The sequence below is a fragment of the Amyelois transitella genome, chromosome 6 (assembly GCF_032362555.1).
Source record: "Amyelois transitella isolate CPQ chromosome 6, ilAmyTran1.1, whole genome shotgun sequence".
NCBI lineage: Eukaryota > Metazoa > Arthropoda > Insecta > Lepidoptera > Pyralidae > Amyelois > Amyelois transitella.
Window position 1 is genome coordinate 6,148,439 of NC_083509.1, and position 20,655 is coordinate 6,169,093.

Here is a 20,655-nt window from a genome sequence, read left to right on the forward strand (position 1 = left end):
TCCTTTCGCACTCTCTATGAATTATCTGAAACGTCAGTAGGATTTCACGCCAAGACGAGTACTTACCATGAAATTATAATTTAAGATAAAAAGCACTTACTGTTTGTGTTTTCAGGCTTATGCATGGCCGGTGGATCTCGAATCATGGCGACGGTGTCACTCGCGCATCACATGAAATATCTCAGCGCCTCCCTGAAACAAATGAAAAAATATAATAAACTTCTACTTACTGGAATAAAAGGTATTTTGCTCCATTACAATAAAATAAGGAATAAACATGTAAGTAGGTACATAATAATTCTTAGAATAAATACAATTACTATTTACTATTTCCCTTTAGTTTTTTATAGCATTGTGATATTTCTTTCGATTAGAATAAAAAATATTTACTGATCGAATACAGTCAATCAAATTTTCAACACGTGGCAATACTCTACTCTAATTGATTCGTACCTACTCTTAGTAGTTATCATAGCTTAAACATATTGGTGTAAGTGTAAGATCCTATTGCTTCTAAATCAAAAATAATTATAATTGTGTATGTGTTTGTCACCATGCTACCAGCGATATTTTATACGATTAAAAAGTTGTACGTATGTATAGTATGTAACATACGTAAATATTGAACACTTACTTCCTTTGATATAAAATATATGGCTTTTTCATTGTTATATTTTAGTCATATAGGTAGAATATAAATAATAAATTGATCGCTATAAAATCGATATAAAATCTGTCTTCAAGATATACGAACGTAAAATTTGGAACGCGGTTGAATCAAATTGGAATATTGAAACGACTATGTAAAAATTGGATCACAATATTTTTTTATACAAAATAGTAGTAGGTTTACTATAATATTAATACAAACAAATAAAAATGATAAAGATAGGTATTTATTGTCAGATTGGGTTCATCAAATGAATAAATTCATAAGAAATTCCTATAGGTAAGATATTTTAAGCCTCAGTCTATATTCGTTGGGGGGTAGACACAGCCAATTGTCTTGAAAAGGCTGGAAGGCCAGGTAACACGGTATTTTCAGACATACTCGTACATCACATAATCAAACTAAAAGAGACTGTAGATGTGGATAAAAACATATTATCTATTTAACTACATAGTTTCTATGAACTACTTTGGTAGTCAAAATGCAGCCAGCTTTTCGGTGAATACCCTACCTACATCGAAGATCGAACAAGAGCAAACAATTTGTAAGCTAAAATGATTTTATTTACGTTTAACGTTTATTTACAATGTTTTTTTAAATGTAGGCAATGTGCATTCGTGCATTATGTTTACGTCAGTAACCGATAATACCGTTTAGCTGATTTTGAAATTAATCTTTTTCTTTAAGTATATAAATGTAATTATAATAATTAACTTTCGTAGTGAAATTTAAGTAGGTATAGTTAAGGTTAGTAGTTTAAGTACATACATTAAGTTTGTTCTTAAATATAACTTGTTGTTGAATGTGGCTAGGCAATGATAATTCTGATTATATAATACTAGCTGTGCCCGCGACTTCGTCTGCGTGGAAAAGTTATTTTGGGCATCATTGAAGCCCTCAAGAATGAATAATTTTCCCCGTTATTTTTCACATTTTCTATTATTTCTTCCTTCCTAATAGTTGCAGCGTAATGGTATATAGTCTAGAGCCTTCCTCGATAAATCGTCTATTTAACACAAAAATAATTTTTCAATTCGAACTAAGTAGTTCCTGAGATTAGCGCGTTCAAACAAAAAAAAACAACAAGCTTTGTAATATTAGTATAGATTAAACGCTATTAAGAATGTTCCTAAAATGAAATAAACTCTTAACTTACGTCAACAAAAAAACTTACGTGTTTTCGTCATCGTCATATGTAAGTAATTAGCCTAAAAACTATAATACATAGTGTTCATTAAATATCCACTATTAAAGCAACTTTAGATTGAAATCAAAGAATGTTACTAGGTACCATATTCTCTAAACTGAGTTTAAATAAGACAATAGATATATTCACAGAAAACACACTAGCCAAATCTACATATCATGCAGAATTCAGCGATTTTTATTGTTAAAGAATTCTAGCTAGAAGGCGATATAGCGGGGTTGCCCGAGCAGCACGCGTCTCAACGAAACCTCATTAGAATAAACGATATCCTCTCCTTACGTCCACTCCGCGCGAGACCTTATTACTCCGACAAACTGCCGTCAAACGGCAACAACCTTACCCCCACTGCGATCCTAAATAAACTCTACTACTCTACAAATAAGATCTCTTTCTCTTCCACCTTGCAATTTCAGTATATTCCTCAATAACTTTCCGCCTTACAGACACGCTTTAGAGTCCAATTTCCAAGGGAACTTGAATAACAAACACACTATCAGACGGTATCCCTTGAAGGTTGAGACGTCCATGCAAAGCTGTAAATTGAAACTTGAGGGAGGCATTAATAACCCTTGTGGGTTAATTTAGCGTATCTTAAATTTAAAAGTGTCCGTCATTCTTTTTTATTAGGTAGTTGTCAACTTATAAGTTTTTATTTAGGAAAAAACCTTTAAGGTGTATGAAAAGATAGATAGCCATAATTAAAATATCAATTGTATCAATAAAATTAAAACGCTTGTTGTAACGACCAGAATGAATCAAGAGTCATGATATTATATGAAGCATTCATAATTTTAACATTACATTTCATAAAATATTTAAATACAATACCGCATGTTGAAATGAAATACATATAAAATAAAAACAGAATACGCTATCAACCCCAATTGCTATGAAAATTTTTTTATAACCGCATCGAAATTCCCATCAGCACCTGTTACAAAGGCGGCTATCAAATTACCCGCGACATATCCGCGGCAAGCGAGCGCGCCTCCATCCATAAATACGGTATTCGTTATGCATTTCTCATATTCATGAATCCGTTTTATTGGCCCCAATAAAATATGAACATCTCAGAATGGATATGAGAGAGCGGGCAAATCTAATATGGATTGCGCCGGATTCGGTCCGATTGGCGGGTGGGGCAGCTGCGGTACTCGTCCCGCGCGGCCCGCGGCTGGCTTCTCGTCTTCGCGAATCATGTTTTAATGGCGTACAATAGGATTCCTAGTAATATACTTACCTGATGTAATTTAGCGAAGAGTACATAGTACTCAGTAGTACTAGGAGTAAGAGGTACGGGGTATAGTAAATGAAACGAACTAATTATTACATATTCATTGCATGTTCTTAGGGCGGTGTTATATATTGCTATCCTCCGCAACGTAAATAAGACTAATAGAAGGCTTTTGAGTGAATGCTGTAAGAATAGTATCATTCCTACAGCTTCAGATCACGTTCGTATCAGGGCAATTAATCATCCGGTTCAAGGAGCTAACAAAGAAGACAGCGGATTTACTTGCCCCTAATGCGAATTTAAAGGATACTGTCACACTAAACCAGTCACTGAAAAGGGCAGTGCCTCAGACGTGTCAAAAATTCTGCAGAGTACTGGGATAAGTGGAATGGATGGCGGCGTTTCAGTGCCGGATAAAATATTCTACGTCAAATCGTACGTCACTGGCTCTCAACTTGTTCTCGCCGAGAGTGCTTCGCGGAAGTCTCTTATTTATTCGCTTTTACGTCAGCTTACGGGTCTTTTGTGACCTTTCCGATTTACAAGCACACATTAGAGCTTTAGTAGTGGGGAAAAACAAACATCTCTTTTTAACAAAAAAAAAACTGAAAACCAGATAAGGCAACAAACTTATAATGAAGTAGCGATCCCTCCTCTACAATATAAACAACTATTACGGACTTGAACAATCCCAAAGCATTAAAACTAACTCGCGAGAAGAGAAATCCATTAAAGTAATTTCCAGTAATTTGGGTACGGTGCGGAAACCCATTTGCCAATTACTGAGGCGGGGGCGAGTAGTGGCGACTCTCAATAAGTATCTCCATTATGATTTCGTTATCAACGCGATCAATTAAGTAGCATTACGTTACATTTCACCCCAACCATCTATTACAAGCTAGCCGCCGCGCCGCGATTCAGTGCAGCGCTCGGAAAAATATGGACATTACTTTTATTCCAATTTAATTAGGATGTCAAAATCAAAATATTAACTGTTCCATAATAGCTTTATAAATGTTGCTGAATATAAAATAAATAAGAACAATTTGATCCATTAGTGTCAAAGTAATCTGTTAGACACTCCCTTCTGACTCCGCACTGATCGAATTCATTATTCACCGGCAGAGAGCAATTAAAGCTCCACTAATCAATCTCAAACTTCAGCCAGAGCTGAACTCTAATCAAGAAAACTCCTATTCCGTGAAAGCTTTTCGAACAAAATTTAACTTAATTAAAAATGTAAATTAAATTCCTAGGCGCTTCCACAAGCATCACATCGTCCCGCCCCACACCGAGCGCTCGGGGCTTTTGATTGCAGCTAAAAGGTTTGGGATTAGTGCGCGAAAGAGCTTTCAGTGCATTTGTAGAGCTTTTAAGTGGGAAGCTTTCGCTTAAGACACTTACATACAATGTAAATTTTATGTGCCACAACCTTGAAAGTGTTCTTACATCGTGGCATCAATTATTGAGGAGGATTCATACATTTAAAATATTTGGATCAGAAATCAACAAAGTGTCAATTCTTGTTTGTTTTAGATGAGAGTGTATTTGTGCGGACAAACAGCGGCGAACGAAGGGGTTGTGGGTGTAAAGGGGGGCGAAGGGTGCGGGCCTGACCAAGGAAGTTCGGTGTCCGGAAATAAACCGCCCGTAAAATTGTCAATTCCGAGGGAGCCGGCGCCTGGGCCCGACAATTTTGAACGGCGCGCTCCAGCGCAGGCCGGCCCGGTGACAACCTCGTGATTTCCACTCACTTATAACATAATTTTACTGAAAAATATAACTTCAAATTTTCAAATGAGTTTGGTAACGCTACTTAAAAATGTAAGGCTTGTATCTAGTGCAGCTCATTTTTCAATTGCATGTCAGCAAAATAGACATTGCCATCTGGGAGTGCGCCAAAACAATCACTGTTATTCACTACTTAACTCCAACATGCATTACATAAAGTTCATATTGTTTCGCAACCCAATTGTGATTAAACTTTTGATGATATGCGACTTCAGACTGACAAAGGAGCAATTCGTTTACGGAGTCATGAAAAAGAAAATTGGGTTAGATATATCGCAAGCCGCGTACGCAGATAACACACGCATAGCCCATCCAATCACAAGAAGCACCGAGCAGAAAGCTTATTATCGGGACGCGTTCTTGCGTCACCGAGTAATGAGAGGCGAGCGGGCTCGGCCGCTGGACGTCCGGTCTGGCATCTCAGCCCCATTCGGGCCGCTTTCCATTGCACACGTGCACCGCTCGACGAACCCTCGCGCTTTTTGAACTGAGATCATCGCGACACTCATCCGTGAAATTGATTCTCGAGAAAAGAAAAGACTAAAAGATAAATAAAAAGGAAATAGGAAAACACAAGCTAAGATTTGGCGTGAAATTGTTTTTCAGCGCCCACCCACCGCCGACGACGCGGCTATGGCGGCGGCCCGTCTCGGGAATTTCCCAATTACTGAGTGTGAATGTATTTACTTGATTATGTAATGTATACTTGAGTGACTATTCAGGTTCCGCATGTTGTCTAACTACCTTATTATTGTAATAATTGTTGTTATAACAATTGTAAGGTTAACTCATAAATTATTCAATATTTAACTATTAAGTTTATCTCGTGATTTAATGGTCATGTTAAACATTTACCTAAAATTAATAACTTCATTTTGGTTTCGTACCTAATTAAATAATCCGCGAGATGGCAACATCCTTATATCTATTTCGGGATCGGTTGGATTGCGATCTTAAAACACTGTGACATCTCATCCACTACGTGATCCATTTGCCGAAGTAAGAAGCAATCTCATTCAATACTGGGCCCCCGCCCGCGCCCCCTCCCGCCGGCAGGGCTGCTAACAATGCGATACTTTGTGCGCGCCGTATCACGGAACGCAATAAAACTTTACATTCCTCTTTAACTACTTTCCTGCAGTTATCAGCGCTTGATACGAAATGGGGCATAGATAGCTTTTGTTTCAATTGGAAACGAAAATTTTAAATGCCTATTACCATTACTGGGAGGAAATACTTATTATTTGGATTGTAAATTAGTTGGTAACAAGAAATTTTTATGTACGGAAATTTAATCTTAATACAATTATTTATTTTTATTCAACATTTTCGTACTGGTCGATTCGTTGAAAAAGTGAATGAATAGCAGTATCTACTATATCTATATAATAAATTAATGTTCACTTCGAAGTAAGATCGGCAACCCTAGAGAGTATCGCTTTCCCGATTGTATTAGATTCAGCTGCCCTTTTCATCTACATGTCGTTCTCTCCTTAACTCGAGAGGGTCGAGACTAGTGGATACGCCTCCGACGACGCTTCTGTCAATGACTGATTACTATAGCACCACAATCGCCTTTAGATACTCCAAATGGAACCAGAACATTTCATTACATTATGAGACAATTTTATTAAATCTGTTCTTTTTAAGCAACATCACATTAAAATAATGACCATAAAACTAGATTTTAGAGGAATAAATTTACATAAAGATAAGCGACTTAAAGTTTAATCTCCAGCTCGATAGGTACCATACTTCGTTTACCATGTATTTCCACTATGCAATCTATTTTTAACTTCCTGCATCATAAAAATATTCATAAAACGGCCGACATTATCACGTGATCGAATCTCATCTTTGTTTTCGAATTTATCTCGCAAAACTACGTTCAACTAAAAACTTATCTATATTTTGTCGAAAAACTATGAATATGATTATCCACACCATTCCAAAGGCTATCATCCAATAAACCTGGTTGGTACCAAAGGTATCAAATCTTTTTCGTTCGTACTGAAATTGAATATTTATCCGGGTAGTATCTCTATTCCGGAACAATTTTTATGTAGGGGGAATACAATCTCAAGATATTTGGGAGGGCCACTCTACGAGGATATTGGCAAATACCTTGCCTACATTACCTTTATTGCTTCGCGACGTTGCGGGCTGGTTTGATCGTAACTACGATTATTTGCGCATTATCCATTGTTTCTAAGTATAATTTGACATTTATTCCAAAAATTCATGTTTTGTTGATAAATGTTCGGGAAATATTAGTTACCTATGCCTACTTATAATAATTAAATCGAATTTAGTACATAATTTTGCCTAAGGCAGAAAATAAAAACCTAAAGAAAACAGCAAGTCAAACCTTTGGCAAATTGACTTACACAAAGTAAAATTACATTTAAATTTTTTTCACAAAAAAGATCTTATTAAAATTTTTTTTTTATCTGCAATTAACGCGTAGGACGTGCTTATTGATAATTCGAATATGTAGTATGTGTTTCAAGGCGACGTGTTCACACGCAGCGAGCGACGGCGCGACATTTTACACTCTATATAAAGCGCAATTCCTACGAATTAACTCGACAATAAGCGTAAATTACTACACAAAACTCGCCGCCATAAAAGCCGCATTCATAATTGAGTGGACATAATGGCAAGACATGACTTATTTGTGACTAAAGATTGTATAAAGCACTTAAGACTATTGAAATGGATGTATATATGATGGTAAAAAAATAAGACCATCCGTCTTATTTATTTTTTTCTTCGGGATATATCAACGAAATTTTATTGCTTTGTAATGCTAGTCAACTTTACTAATATAATTTTTAAGTTTAAACATTTTATATATTATGCGTGCTAATATACCTAATAACAACATTTTTCAAAATAGAATTAAATTATCTATTTAAATAGATAATTTTCGATTGAAAAAAAAAACAATATATGTAAGTAGTAATTCATTTTAGTTAGATATCTTTCTAAAATCAAAGTTTTATTACTTATTGCAAATCAAGACAGCTATAAAACTGTTAATTATAAGTTATGGGTCAGTTATGTGGTACCTAGTTGTTTATTAGAATAGTTTCACTGCAATCATTATGGATGTAATTACAAATAGGTGAAGTGGTCGAGTCAACCGCAGTACAAATTAAGGAGAATTCAGAATTTAACCTCTTTGTCTAGACAATGTGATTGTAATGACCATATCTTTTGCTCACATTATTTAAAAAAAAATCAAGACAAACATTTGAACAATAACAGATTTATTACGTAACATAGACTGATCGAATAAGGCTCACTAGCAGATGAATTTTTATCTAAATTATATAAAAATTCATCTGCTAGTGAGCAGCTATTAATTTATTTTTGTTAAAATAAAAAAAAGGAATGCTAAAGGCAAAGGATATTCATCTTTACTCTCCATTTTGATGGCAGCCGTAATAACATATTCTGCTCAACTAATGGCCAGCGTTTAATTAATCCCAGTTTAATTTTGCTAGAGTATTCTATATCTAAACTATTTATATGTAATTAAACCAGCACAATTGAATTAGAATTAATTGCTTTTCATACGTATTTGGTTAAGCTCATATCTTATATGTGTGATTTCAAATTTAAATTGATATTTATTTATTTTGAATAATCATAGACCTGTAATTTGGCGAAAGGTTGAATTAAATTCTAAACTTATAAGATTTTTAATCCATGTTAGGTGTTTTAATTATTCGTAGTGGTAGTTAGTTGTATTCACATTTCAGGATTTACACTGGCGTGTAAAGAATTGATATGGTGATTGGATATAACTTCAGCTACATAATCACTATACAAACTAATTGCCTGTTATCTTTTAATAATGCACAGTAACGCGTTGCGTGAAGTATGTGCGGTACTTTACTGTGACATTACACAAAAGTAATAAAAATAAAACTAGAACAGAAATTTATTTTCCAGTTAGACCATAGATATTCAAGGTATAAATGATTCTGATTTTATATCGTTATACGAAAGAATATTATTTTTTTCAAAAGATTAACAGACGCTCTATTGTTCTGAAAGTTTTTGAAATCCATACATAGCGCCTAAGTCATTTTGCAGACATTTTGGTAAGATGCTGAATTTCGAAAAAAAAAGTGAAGTTTTCTTTTTTAGGTATAAGTATTTAAAAGTCATATCTGTCGTATCTGTGTCATACAGTGTTTTTCTTATAAATGGTGTATGTTAAATCGCGTTACATATTGAAAGGAGGCACTCAGTTTTTGATTCTCATTTCAAATAATTAGAAAAAATAGAGGTTAACACATTACCTATTAAAAAAAATTGTGGGAATGAATCGACGATTAAAAGCGCGGCAGTGCCGGACGCCAGACCTCTCGCTGGATGCACGTACCGAGCACATTGGGAGACTTTGTGACTATTTTGATTATGTTTAATCTTTTAGTGCGTATTCTGTTTATTTTATATTTTATGAAGTTAAGAATGTTCATAAGTTGCTTTAATATGTAACGCGATTTAACAGACACCCTGTATAGTATGAGTTTCCAACAAACTCAATGGTCGTTTATTAGACACAGCTGGTCGCTATAATTGTCATTGTTGTTCGCTGTAGATCCTACGATAATGTTCTTAATTAACGATCAGATGCTGCGCTGATTACTCCGTTGTTACGTTCACTTTAACTGCAATAACTTAACTCAGACCTGTAAATAAATGTTCTCGATAGTCGCCGCCTAGGTATTTTAATGAGATTTAATAGCCTGAGCCTGTCTACTTGTACCACGGACGCAAGCGGTCGCCCCACAGGTAACATTGTCGGCTCTTAAGACCTTAATTGGTTTCGTACATGTTTAATCCGCTTAATGGTTGTTTTTGTCGGACGCAGCACACAATAACTAAGTCCGGTTTCTACATCGATAACTCTGATTGATGTGAAACTTTATAAACTTGTCACCGAACATTCTTCTCATTAAGTCGATTTAGTGTCATGGGATTAAAACCAATCTATTACAATATTCATAAGTGGAATGAATTCGTTAATATGATTGCCTAGAAACAAAATATAATTTTATAACTGGTTTTTGTTCGTGCTGCATTTTTCAAGTATTTAAATAAAACATATGAATAGTATTTATCCGATTTCGATGATTTGCTAGATTGTAAAGTTTGAATGCATACGTTTTCTAGCAACAGAAACATCTAAGTGCATAGGCAAGAAGGTAAATCTAATAGCTTCATTAGACACGAGGAGTGGGATGTTAATCGTTATTTATAGATAATAAATTGTTGTATTCATAGTGGTTGGAGCGGAAGGCGCATAAATTCGACGAGCTAGTGGCGGGTTGACACCTGTGATTGCATTTACAATGCTAATTCACGGCACAATATCACGTCAGCGACCGCGCTTCGCAATCGTGGCCCGCGCCGCGATCAACACACCCAAACACGTAAGGGCATTTATACACCCACACCTTTGACAAATGTCTTCTTTAAACGTCAATTTTACAACATATTGCCAAAATATTTTATAGTTATAATAATTTAAACATTTGAAAATTTCTATTCTCTGTTTATACATTTGAATGAGTCATTTGCTGATTTATACGATTTTAAAGGTGGAAACATTTCACAGCAGTTGGTATTTCAAAGTATCATCGACTGTTGCGACATTCTTGCGTGCAGATAAACGTACAATCTTATTACTATTGTTAAACGCTTCTACGGATGCGAAATTTCGTGAGAATCTTAGCTTAGTAGTCGCACCCAGTTGTCGACAAAACAGATATATAAGTATTTTACTTTGATCAAAGAATTGCACGTGGTAATCATATGATGTAAACATTGATCCGAGAGGTTGTATATTGATTGACCGAAACAAACAAAAATGATTGATGATAATTTTAAATTCATTATTGAAAAGATAATACTGTGAGTGGGTCGTTACACGTCGAGATAAGCCGGCGGATAAGCGGCCGCAATCCATTATCGAGCAGTTAATTGATAATTACTTTCTTCCATTACACTGAACGAAAAACGCGGTGATTAACTCTGAATCGCTTTAACGAGCACAATGGGTCGGCGTTCAATTAAAAACCCTTGTCGAATGTCGACGGCTTCGCAGAAAAGCGGAATCGACGCTGACTCAATCTCGTATACATGGAATAAGGAATTACTCGCGTGCGGAAAGTTTTTAATTAAATATTCACCCGTTTTGTAATTAAGACGCGATTCAATTGAGTACAATGGAGTTTCGTGAGGCGCTTTCGAAAGAAATCGGAGACAGCTTTAACGTTTACAATACTTAGCGAGAACGGAGATTGGACGGTGAGATGCGAGATAATTAAATTTTTTGAATGCATTTGGACACAACAGTCGTCGGATTCAAAGTTAATCGCGATTTCTTTAGAAAAAAGGTATTGCTCACTCCGCTTAGAAAAAAAGACGTTTTTTCTTGATATAATTACTCGTTGATGTCTTTGCTTTGATGAGATGATTCATCTTAATGAGATTACAATGAGCATGTTTCGAATAGAGGTGATGTACCGTCATCACTACAAGCAAATGCCAATAATTTGGCATGGTCTGCAGATAAGTGTGAGGTTGAGTAAGAGGCGAATCAATTCTTAGTATTATGAAATGAAGTGATTCATTTCTGGAGACGCGGATATCACTTTACATGTAAAAGGTAATCCGCCGCCGCCTCCCAGTGCCACATATGCCGCATTTGAGCGTAATTTAAATGCATGCACACATTACTCGCGTACGCCAGCCAACACAATACCTTAATTTATTATAAACAGCTATATTATGAGGCCATATGAGATTTATTAAAAAATTTATGGTTTATTCGAAAAATAATACATCTAACACAAAATAAATAACAATCTATCGCGAACTTAAATAACGTGCTGAACATGTTTTAATTTATTCTTTACCCATGTAGTCGTTTCAAAATAAGATTTTAATATAAGTATTTTTAAAGATCGTCGCTATCATTACATAGTAAATTTACATTACATTATACAGGAAAGTCGCTTCCGTTTGTATGTATGCATGCTTAGATCTTTAAAATTACGCAATGGATTTTGATGAAATTTTTTTTTATAGATAGAGTGATTCAAGAGGTAGGTTTATATTATATAAATGCTAAACGTGCAAAGCTGGGGCGGGTCGCTAGAATAAAATAAAGACAAAAATTAGATAAGTAATTGAGTAAATTTTAATAACTTAAAATGTATAAGTAACAATAAATTATAAATCTCAAACACTGTCCGCTTGCAAAATTTTGCTATGACAGGTTTGGTCCCCGTTTCGTATAAATTTGGACCAAAGGTCAGCTGCAGAATTCCAATAGCAAGTGCTGATGTCCAAATTCATGATATATCGTCCCGGATAGCTTCCGATGGGTGACAGCCTGTTTATGAGATATTTCATAACGTGCATAACCCTTTAACCATTCGTCTTTGCAGTCCGTTTAGGTATATCAGAACTTTTGATCACACTTCAAAGATAAACTGAAAAGTCACTTACTACAATCTCAATCCAACACATAACAGCAAACCTTTACATACCCTTTGCATTTTTCTGTAGTTTCCTTCTGCCTACCTTTTGTCTACTTTGCTTCAACAATAAGAACATAGTTACACTCACGCTCATTCTCAACATATATTAACTCCCTAGCACTGCTGTCTTCTTGTTATTTTGTGTTTATATTTTTAATATGTATCCTTCATATTGAATGGCAAAGCCTCCGTACTAGGTTCCACTGAAAATCAGCGCATTGTGTAACCTCATCATACACATGCTTAAGCTGAGTGGAAACCCTTTTGGTCGCATCATGTATTTTTTTTAATTTTTATCTCTGTTTATGAATGAAAATGTTATGTTACATCTTGCGCCAAATAAAGATTTTTCTTTCTTCTTTCTTTCTTATTTTTATTTGCTTGAAGACATATTAATTAACATCATGCGAGTCTTTTCGAGAAATTTGACTATCTTCACCGTAAGGTTTAAGTTTATATAAAAATACGTCGCGTCCTTATGGACGCGTTGTATTTTTATATAAATTCAAATTCAAAAAACCGTTTAAAACCATTCAAAGTTTTCATTTTTCTTTGGTTGGCAAAACCTTTATTATTATAACCAAAGTATATTCCTGAAAGATTAAATACAACTGAGCACTTTGGATGTCATAAAAGGCACAATGAGGGAGGGCGACGAGTCTCATAAATCTAGAACAAACATCGTTCAAGTTTTAATTGAAAATGAATAAACCTTTTCAAATTCTATATGAAATACTCAAGCAAGGCAAATCTTTTTGAATTTAAAATTATTTAGATATTTTTAAATTGGCATTTGAATTTGCATTGAACGAATACATTGTCATTACCTATGTTAAATATTGAACTTTAAAATGTAATTTAACAGATTAAGATACGAAATACATAATATTACTGAACTGCTTATCAAATAGACGTGATAATCTTTAGAAAATTATTATTAAAGTAGGTCAAGGCACGTGAAAAATTCACATGAATATACGGTAGTTTTCAATCTTGATGTCAAAAAATTGAGTAGCATGTTAAGAGTATCTTATATTGGGGAAGCAATTTGAATTAATTAACATATGTATTTAAGTAAAACGTTTCTTATCTATGTGCTAACAGCGAGTGTGTCGCTAATGAAATTATATGTTCGGCAAAAAGCGTGCACCAACATCGCCTTTTACGCTCCACCATTGATTTTTTACACTCTCATGAAAATTACTACAATTATCATGCGGTGTTTTAGGGTTCTGTTCGAACGTGTGTTACGGTTAGTATTAAATTGTCTTCATAACTATTTCTTCCTATGCTTAGAATGCTTAACCTTTATGTTGTGGTTTACTTTTAAAATGGTTTACTAAAAAATAAAAAGAGTCGAAATCTAATATCTAAATAAAACATTTTACTATTTTCTATTGGAAAACTAAAGGATATTCAATTAGATAAAAAAGCTTAGTTATTAACCATAGACATAATATTACACTTAATTTCATTTAAATTTGAAACCATAAGTTAAATCATACTTGGATAGTACTATGTGTAAATACATCCTCAGTTATTCAATGTACATTCGAGTAACTTCTTGATAGGTGTGTGACGAAGCAAGGGTCCTCTGAGAATGGATACCGTTTCGAGAAGATAACCGACTTCCTGCCAGGATATTTGACCGATTCTCAGATGGAGTCTCGACCCCTCGCTGTTATCGATTGTATTTATATTGTTATTTTTGTTATCCTAATCACGTTGTTATCGTTTTATATAATTGATACGAGTATATTCAAAACCAAAAGCAATAAAATGAAAAGTCAACTTAAAGAATGTGTGTAAAATGTAAAATACGAGAATTGCCAATGAGACAATGAGAAAAAAAAAACATTAAGTGCCTAACCAAGCATTCAATCCGGGTTCTCAGTTTCAGATGTAACCACGAAGAGTTATCAACGTGCCACAGAGACCACCTACTGAATCGTTTACGTAGGTACTAAATTATACAATGGTACAAGTGTTGATAAACGTAACGGTGAGGTAGCTTAGCGACTGGCAGAAGGCTGGCGCAGGCAATTCACGGGCAGCAGACCTTGGAGCGCCGCAGTCGAACACAGAGAGCTCACTTGCTCCATAAACAGTCTTCCATATTTTTCAATCAGAGAGCTGTCAAAGCGTTCTGACACCCTCATCCCATCGGCTCGCACTCGCCGAGCACCGAAATTGGTTTTCTACATTCAATCCATACAAAGTTTAATGTTATTCGTTCGCGATATCACCGGGATGCTGCCGATGTTTACCGACGCGCCAAATCATATTGGATTTGCAAACTTTTGTTTGCGGACTTTATTTCATTTCACTGTTAGTTCAGGCTGAGAGAATGTAATTTTAGATATTGTCCCCTTTGCTGTTTTGTGAATAAATTTCTTTAGTATTTCCGTACCGATTTTATTCACGTACCATGTCGAATTTCGTACCGATTTTATTCACGTTAAAAGCAAACGTTAGTCGAGAGTGTAATAAGTGTGAGTTACAAATTAACCGTGCCGGATATCTAGTAGCTCAGCAATAGTAGCGGCGAAGGCTGGAGTACGCCCGCAAGCGTTTATAAATTGAAGGGCTGGTACCTGCGGCTTAATACACCGCTGTTTCCGGTTCATTTCCGGGCGGCGCGCGCGGCGCCGGATATTGCTTTTAAGGTTGCGCCGCACGCTACCGCTTCACAATACTCGCATTATCCGCTCCCGCTACGCTAACCCCGTACGTAGCCACTACGCCGCGCCATCGGAGCTACAACATAGCTATACAACTCGTAGAGTCGCTATTTATGACACACACAAACTTAGGAGATACAAAACATATTGTATCCTTATCTTGAATCGCGTATTTTTTCTCAATATCTCAAACATGTTTATTTTTGAAATACTATGCAATTTACGATCTTATTAAAAAATGCTCCTTTACAAATGTCGGATTTAAGCACACAAGCAACAAAAGTTGCATCAGCAGTGCAGGGCATTCGACAAATAAAAATATGAGTAGGTAACACGATCCCTTGGAGTAACTCCGGAAATTAAATTTTCCCTTAAGCTAAAGTTTAATTAAGAAACATCACGCGAGTATTGACCAACCGGGAGTGAGGGGCGCTTGCATCCCACGGGGGGTTTTGATGGACAGTCAATTTAAGAGAGATGCTGATGCACTTTAATTTGTGTGCGAACAACGAGAGAGCTTGTTGCCGATTTATGGGTCGTGTCGGCACGAATTCGATAGAAATGAGTTGATAGACATTTTATGCACAAAAGGGTGCGAACGAATAAACTAATTATTGACAAAAAGAGATATTTTTACGAAAACAATAAAAAACGAGTCAATTCGCTTAAATAGAGCTGTGGAATATACATAACATTGTGTTTAAATCAAACATTTGTCGTGTAAAGGCAGTTAATAAAATTTTATTGATTCCTAGATTACGAATCAACATCATATCGTAATGTAAATGAAACTACAAGTAAAACTAGCTAATCAAGTATCTTATCTTTTAAATTTTGTAACATGGTTTATTACTTTAGGGTTAATTTATTAATAAATGCAGATAATATTTAAATATTAAAATCTTAAATTTCTTCGTTCGTATAAAAAAGGAATCTTTGCACATATAACAAAGATATTATAACATTTTAAATTATGCTTTTGCCCCTACTGTCATATACCTATTTACTAAAATAAGTACTGCGTGAAATTTACTGTAGAGCAAATGTATTATTTCTTGATAGCGATGTCAATAATAGTCATACGCACTAAACTACATTTGAAAAGAATTTAGGTGTTCTCTACAAAATTACTAAATCCTTTTTTAATTATATTTTAGTGTTCTCCATTCAGATTATGATAGGTTTATTTCACACAAGAATATTTTTCAAAAAGCAAACGAAACAAAAGTATGTTTGTTCAATCCTTGCCAAGATTCACAAGATACCGTCAAGCGAGAATTTAATTCCAGAACATTAAAATATTGCTTTACTACTACTGTCAGGTACAGGCTGATATATTATTACAATACATATATTTTTATCTAGTTCTCATAATCATACCAACTTAGATAATGTTACTACTCGTAAAAGTAATATGTAAGCACATCCGTAAAAAAAATATTATGAGAAGTGTTCATGCAACCAAATTTTAATTAAAGATTGACTAAAATGAATGACAAGATTCAACCGTATTCAATCGAAATTTGTATTTTGCTGCTAGGGAAGCATACATCAGCATTGATAAAGATGGAGTTACCGTCAGGACATACTTATTTCAATAAAATAAACTTATATAGAGCTAGTTTCACACGAATTTTAAAAATCACGTTTTTCCTGTTCAAAAATTGTTGTCAAAATTATATATACATAAAATGGTATTTAAAAAATCTAGCAAACAAATTAGTATATTACATTTAATAAAAAGGCGAGAGAGAGAGCATTTAATCACTATTTATACCCAATTATATTAAGTTATTATACTATATTCTGAATCTTAACAAGCAAAAACTGGAAATAATTTATGATTATCGTTACTGTAGATATCGGACATATCGCATTATTTAACAACAAATTTGACGTAATGACTCCAAAATATGTTTATATGACAGATAAATAGATAAGAAGACTTATAAAATAACTAATTAAAAATAATTGAGTGATGTTTGGACAATTGTTGTAGCTAACAAATGAAGCTAACTTACACAATTATATATTTTTTTTGTTCACCCATTAAAAACAAATTTGAACGTCTTTATATCATATTTTAGTATTAAAATTAACATGAGTTTCGTGTTTTAAACTTTTTCATCATTGGTAATGATTACCATATGGTTCACTAAGCTCGCCGCACAAAAAGTGGGCAATTGTATGATCATGCGGTTTCAATTAGGGGTCTTTGTTACGGAAATTCAGAATTTAATGAGGGTTTTTTAATTGATGCGTTTCAAATAAGTACATATTAGTTAAAAGTATATAGTCAAATAATAAAGGAATACAATATAAAAACGACCACATAATTTTTTTGGTATCTACGTGGAATACTTTTACTGTTTATGACTATTCTTTTTAAGAGTAGAAGAGCCACTAACGGCGGTAATAGGTGAAAAATAAAATATAAAAAACAACAAATTTCAATAGTTTTATGTGATGCGCGCTTTTCTGTACAAAATATACTTACTAACTCTGAGTACATAAAGGTTAAATAAACTAAACCTCAGTATTATTTGCACTTTAATTGAACGTGGGCAGAAGAGATAAGCCACTTAGTAACTTTTGTATTCCATTAGCGAGTGCGTGACTATGAAATTAATCTAAATCGAATTCGAGATTGCATTTGAATGATACATATACTGGTATGAAGACGATTTACTAAATAAATCAGACTTAAGCTGCGTACTGCTAGCAATCATAAAATTAAGATTTTATAACTCCAAGTTATGAATGATATCAAACATTTAATTGCAGTTGTACTTGCATTAATTGATAGTCATAATTAAAATTAAATATTTTGTTTATTTACAGTATTTCTTAAAGTGAAGACATTCAACTTTAATTACATTTTGAATAAAAAAATAATTTACACAACTAGATACTTATGTTCTCGGCGCCTTAACAGTGTACCGGCGACGAAGCCCGTGTTATCAGGCCGGCCTGATTCTGCTGCATTAAATCGTTTCCATTACTTTAAGTAGATTTCGATGTTTGTGTCAAATGCGGCAACGATAATATCGCAATTTATTTTATTAATACATTCACTAATGGGCAGAGGCGGCTGATGCGACAACTTCTACATTACTAGATCGCACAGCAACTTACTATCTTTGTGATCATTGCTCAATTTCATAACTGTAAAAGAACTGATGCTTGTAACATTGATGATTGAACAAAAAATGATGATAATCATCGTTTCTCTTACCATTATTCACATACATATTTTAAAATTACAGAATACCTCTGAGAAACTCGCGCCTTTAGTAGGATTAAAAGATAAATAATCGTTTCATAATAGCTTAATAACTTTTCACGATTAAAGTAACGTTTACGAGCGAAACATTTAAATATCAAAGAGTCAGGTTAATAATGCAATCAAGATTATACCTTATGTCGGTGCGTAACGAATTAAATGCTTCGTTAATATTAATGCTGCAATTTATTTGAAATTAAGTCAATACTTGAACTTCTCGAGTGTTGTAGGAGTGCTACTACACTGAACACAGTTTATGGCCCATAAATATTAAATCATACGTTTCATTTTTGATTATTGTAGAAAATTGTTGGGCAACGTTCAGTTTCTTATAATTAAAGTAAAGTTTAAATATTAATCCACGATTAATGTAGTCTTCCAATGACCTATTATTGTTGAAGAAATGATAAGTTACGGGAACATTATGATTAAATGAAACCAGTTGTACAATAAATTGTTCTTGACTACCTGAAATAAAAATAGGTAAATACTAATTTAATAAATATATAATAACATCTGCAGAGTGTGCAGTAAGTACTTATTTGTATTGTTATATCAATATTTCTCATAATTTTGCACACATTTCAAGTGATATATTAATATTCATGTTTAAATAGCTGTTTTGGGTTTTTAAGTACCTAATTTATAGCCATGAGTAATACAATCACTATTCTAAAAAGTTTACATAATACAAGTTATTTTCCGTAAAGTTCCAACTGTTTTAAAACACTTGCCACCTACTTGGAATGAATGTTTGTCAAAAAGTCTATCTATAGTGCACGGGACAAAAGAAAGCATTATGAAAAAAAATTTTTGTTTAATTGAATCGTGGGGTTATTGAAATTAATTAAAAAATAACACTTTCTAGTAAGTTTTTCTGTAAGTAAAAAACTAAAACGTTCATGTTATTTGTCCCGTAAGGTTTAAAATATTAATTTACAGTGGTCAAAGTTCCAGATACTTACTTTACTAATATCAAATCAAGGTTGTTTCGAAAATTTGGAATATCCACTTATGTCAACAAGACCTTGGTGAGCAGCGTAAATGCCAAATGCATGTCTGATGCGTGATCTGACCTCGGTAGTCGTAGCCATGGTTCATCCATACATACAACAGCTATGAATTTAAATAAAATCAAATAATAAGAAAGCCTTTGTTTTCCGTATTTATTTTAAGTAATAATATTAAAATTGATTGAACTATTTGTTTTTGTTTTTAAAAGGGGTGTGCTGAAATGTTTCCAATTGCTAAGTATCTCATCTTTCTGACCAAATAAACCCTTCCGATCCTTTTTAATACTGTAATGTGCCTCTATCTTCCGTCTGCAGTCACACACACGACCCTTGTGTGCTAATTGAATTTAAGGAATAAAATCCAATCGCCCCGATTCTTTATTATTCAAGATCCAATTTGGATAAGGTCTGATCGGTCCGCGGGGTGCGGGGCGCGGGCCGAGAGGGGCAGTCGAGAATAAAATTGGATTTGTCACTCAAAACATAAGGCTGACTTTAACTTTAATAAGAAAGTATTGTATCATAAATTTGCAAACTTAATACGGAACGCTGGAAAGTTTTTCATTCAGTTCCCATTAATAAGCGCTGTGCCGTGTAACGTAATTATTACTCCCATAAAGTAATATGGGGAAACGATATCGATGAAAAACTCCTCTGTTTGGCAGGCTTTTGTTTTCTACTCGATTATTTGATATGTCCCCAAAAGTTAAGAATATATGATATCATTGTTGATTTTTAAATAGATACTACCAGGCATTGAGAGCAAAATTTATGTAGTGTTATTGTAACACTTTAAATTTCTCAAAATTCTTAATACAAAACAATTTAAATATATTATTATTTGTTGTATTTATCTTTTTAAGCAGCATGTTAGGTAACATGAGGGGTGGCTGTATGATTTGTTACAGGGGAACTGTGCACCCTCGAGTGCTGATCTCCTGATAACAATGATTGTGGCGGCGCTATCGCATGCGAACAGTTCTGTCATGAAACTTCGAGCGAACTCACTTTTACGTTACCCCTGTGCTATTAGTTTAGGAGATAATATCTCCTAAACTAAAAATACCATATTATGGTATTTTTAAATTCGCGTAACTGTTATAAATTAGTAAATAAATAAATAAAAATTAAAAGTTGCATACTTTTCATGTGTTTTTATTCAGATGTCGGAATATGTCGTTAGTATTAAATACCTAATTAAATTCAATAAA

The 20,655-nt window shown here is 34.1% G+C and overlaps 1 protein-coding gene across 3 annotated transcripts in view; it reads right to left on the reverse strand.

Annotated features, from left to right (window-relative positions):
• LOC106131127 (LIM domain only protein 3) overlaps window positions 1-20,655 on the reverse strand; it is a 46,055-nt gene that overhangs the window by 15,383 nt on the left and 10,017 nt on the right. For all 3 annotated transcript variants that reach the window (XM_060944798.1, XM_060944797.1, XM_013330120.2), the window contains one exon: window positions 101-192. In XM_060944798.1, coding sequence (XP_060800781.1) covers window positions 101-146 — 46 coding nt within the window. In that variant the 5' untranslated portion in view covers window positions 147-192. The remainder of the gene's footprint in view (window positions 1-100; window positions 193-20,655) is intronic.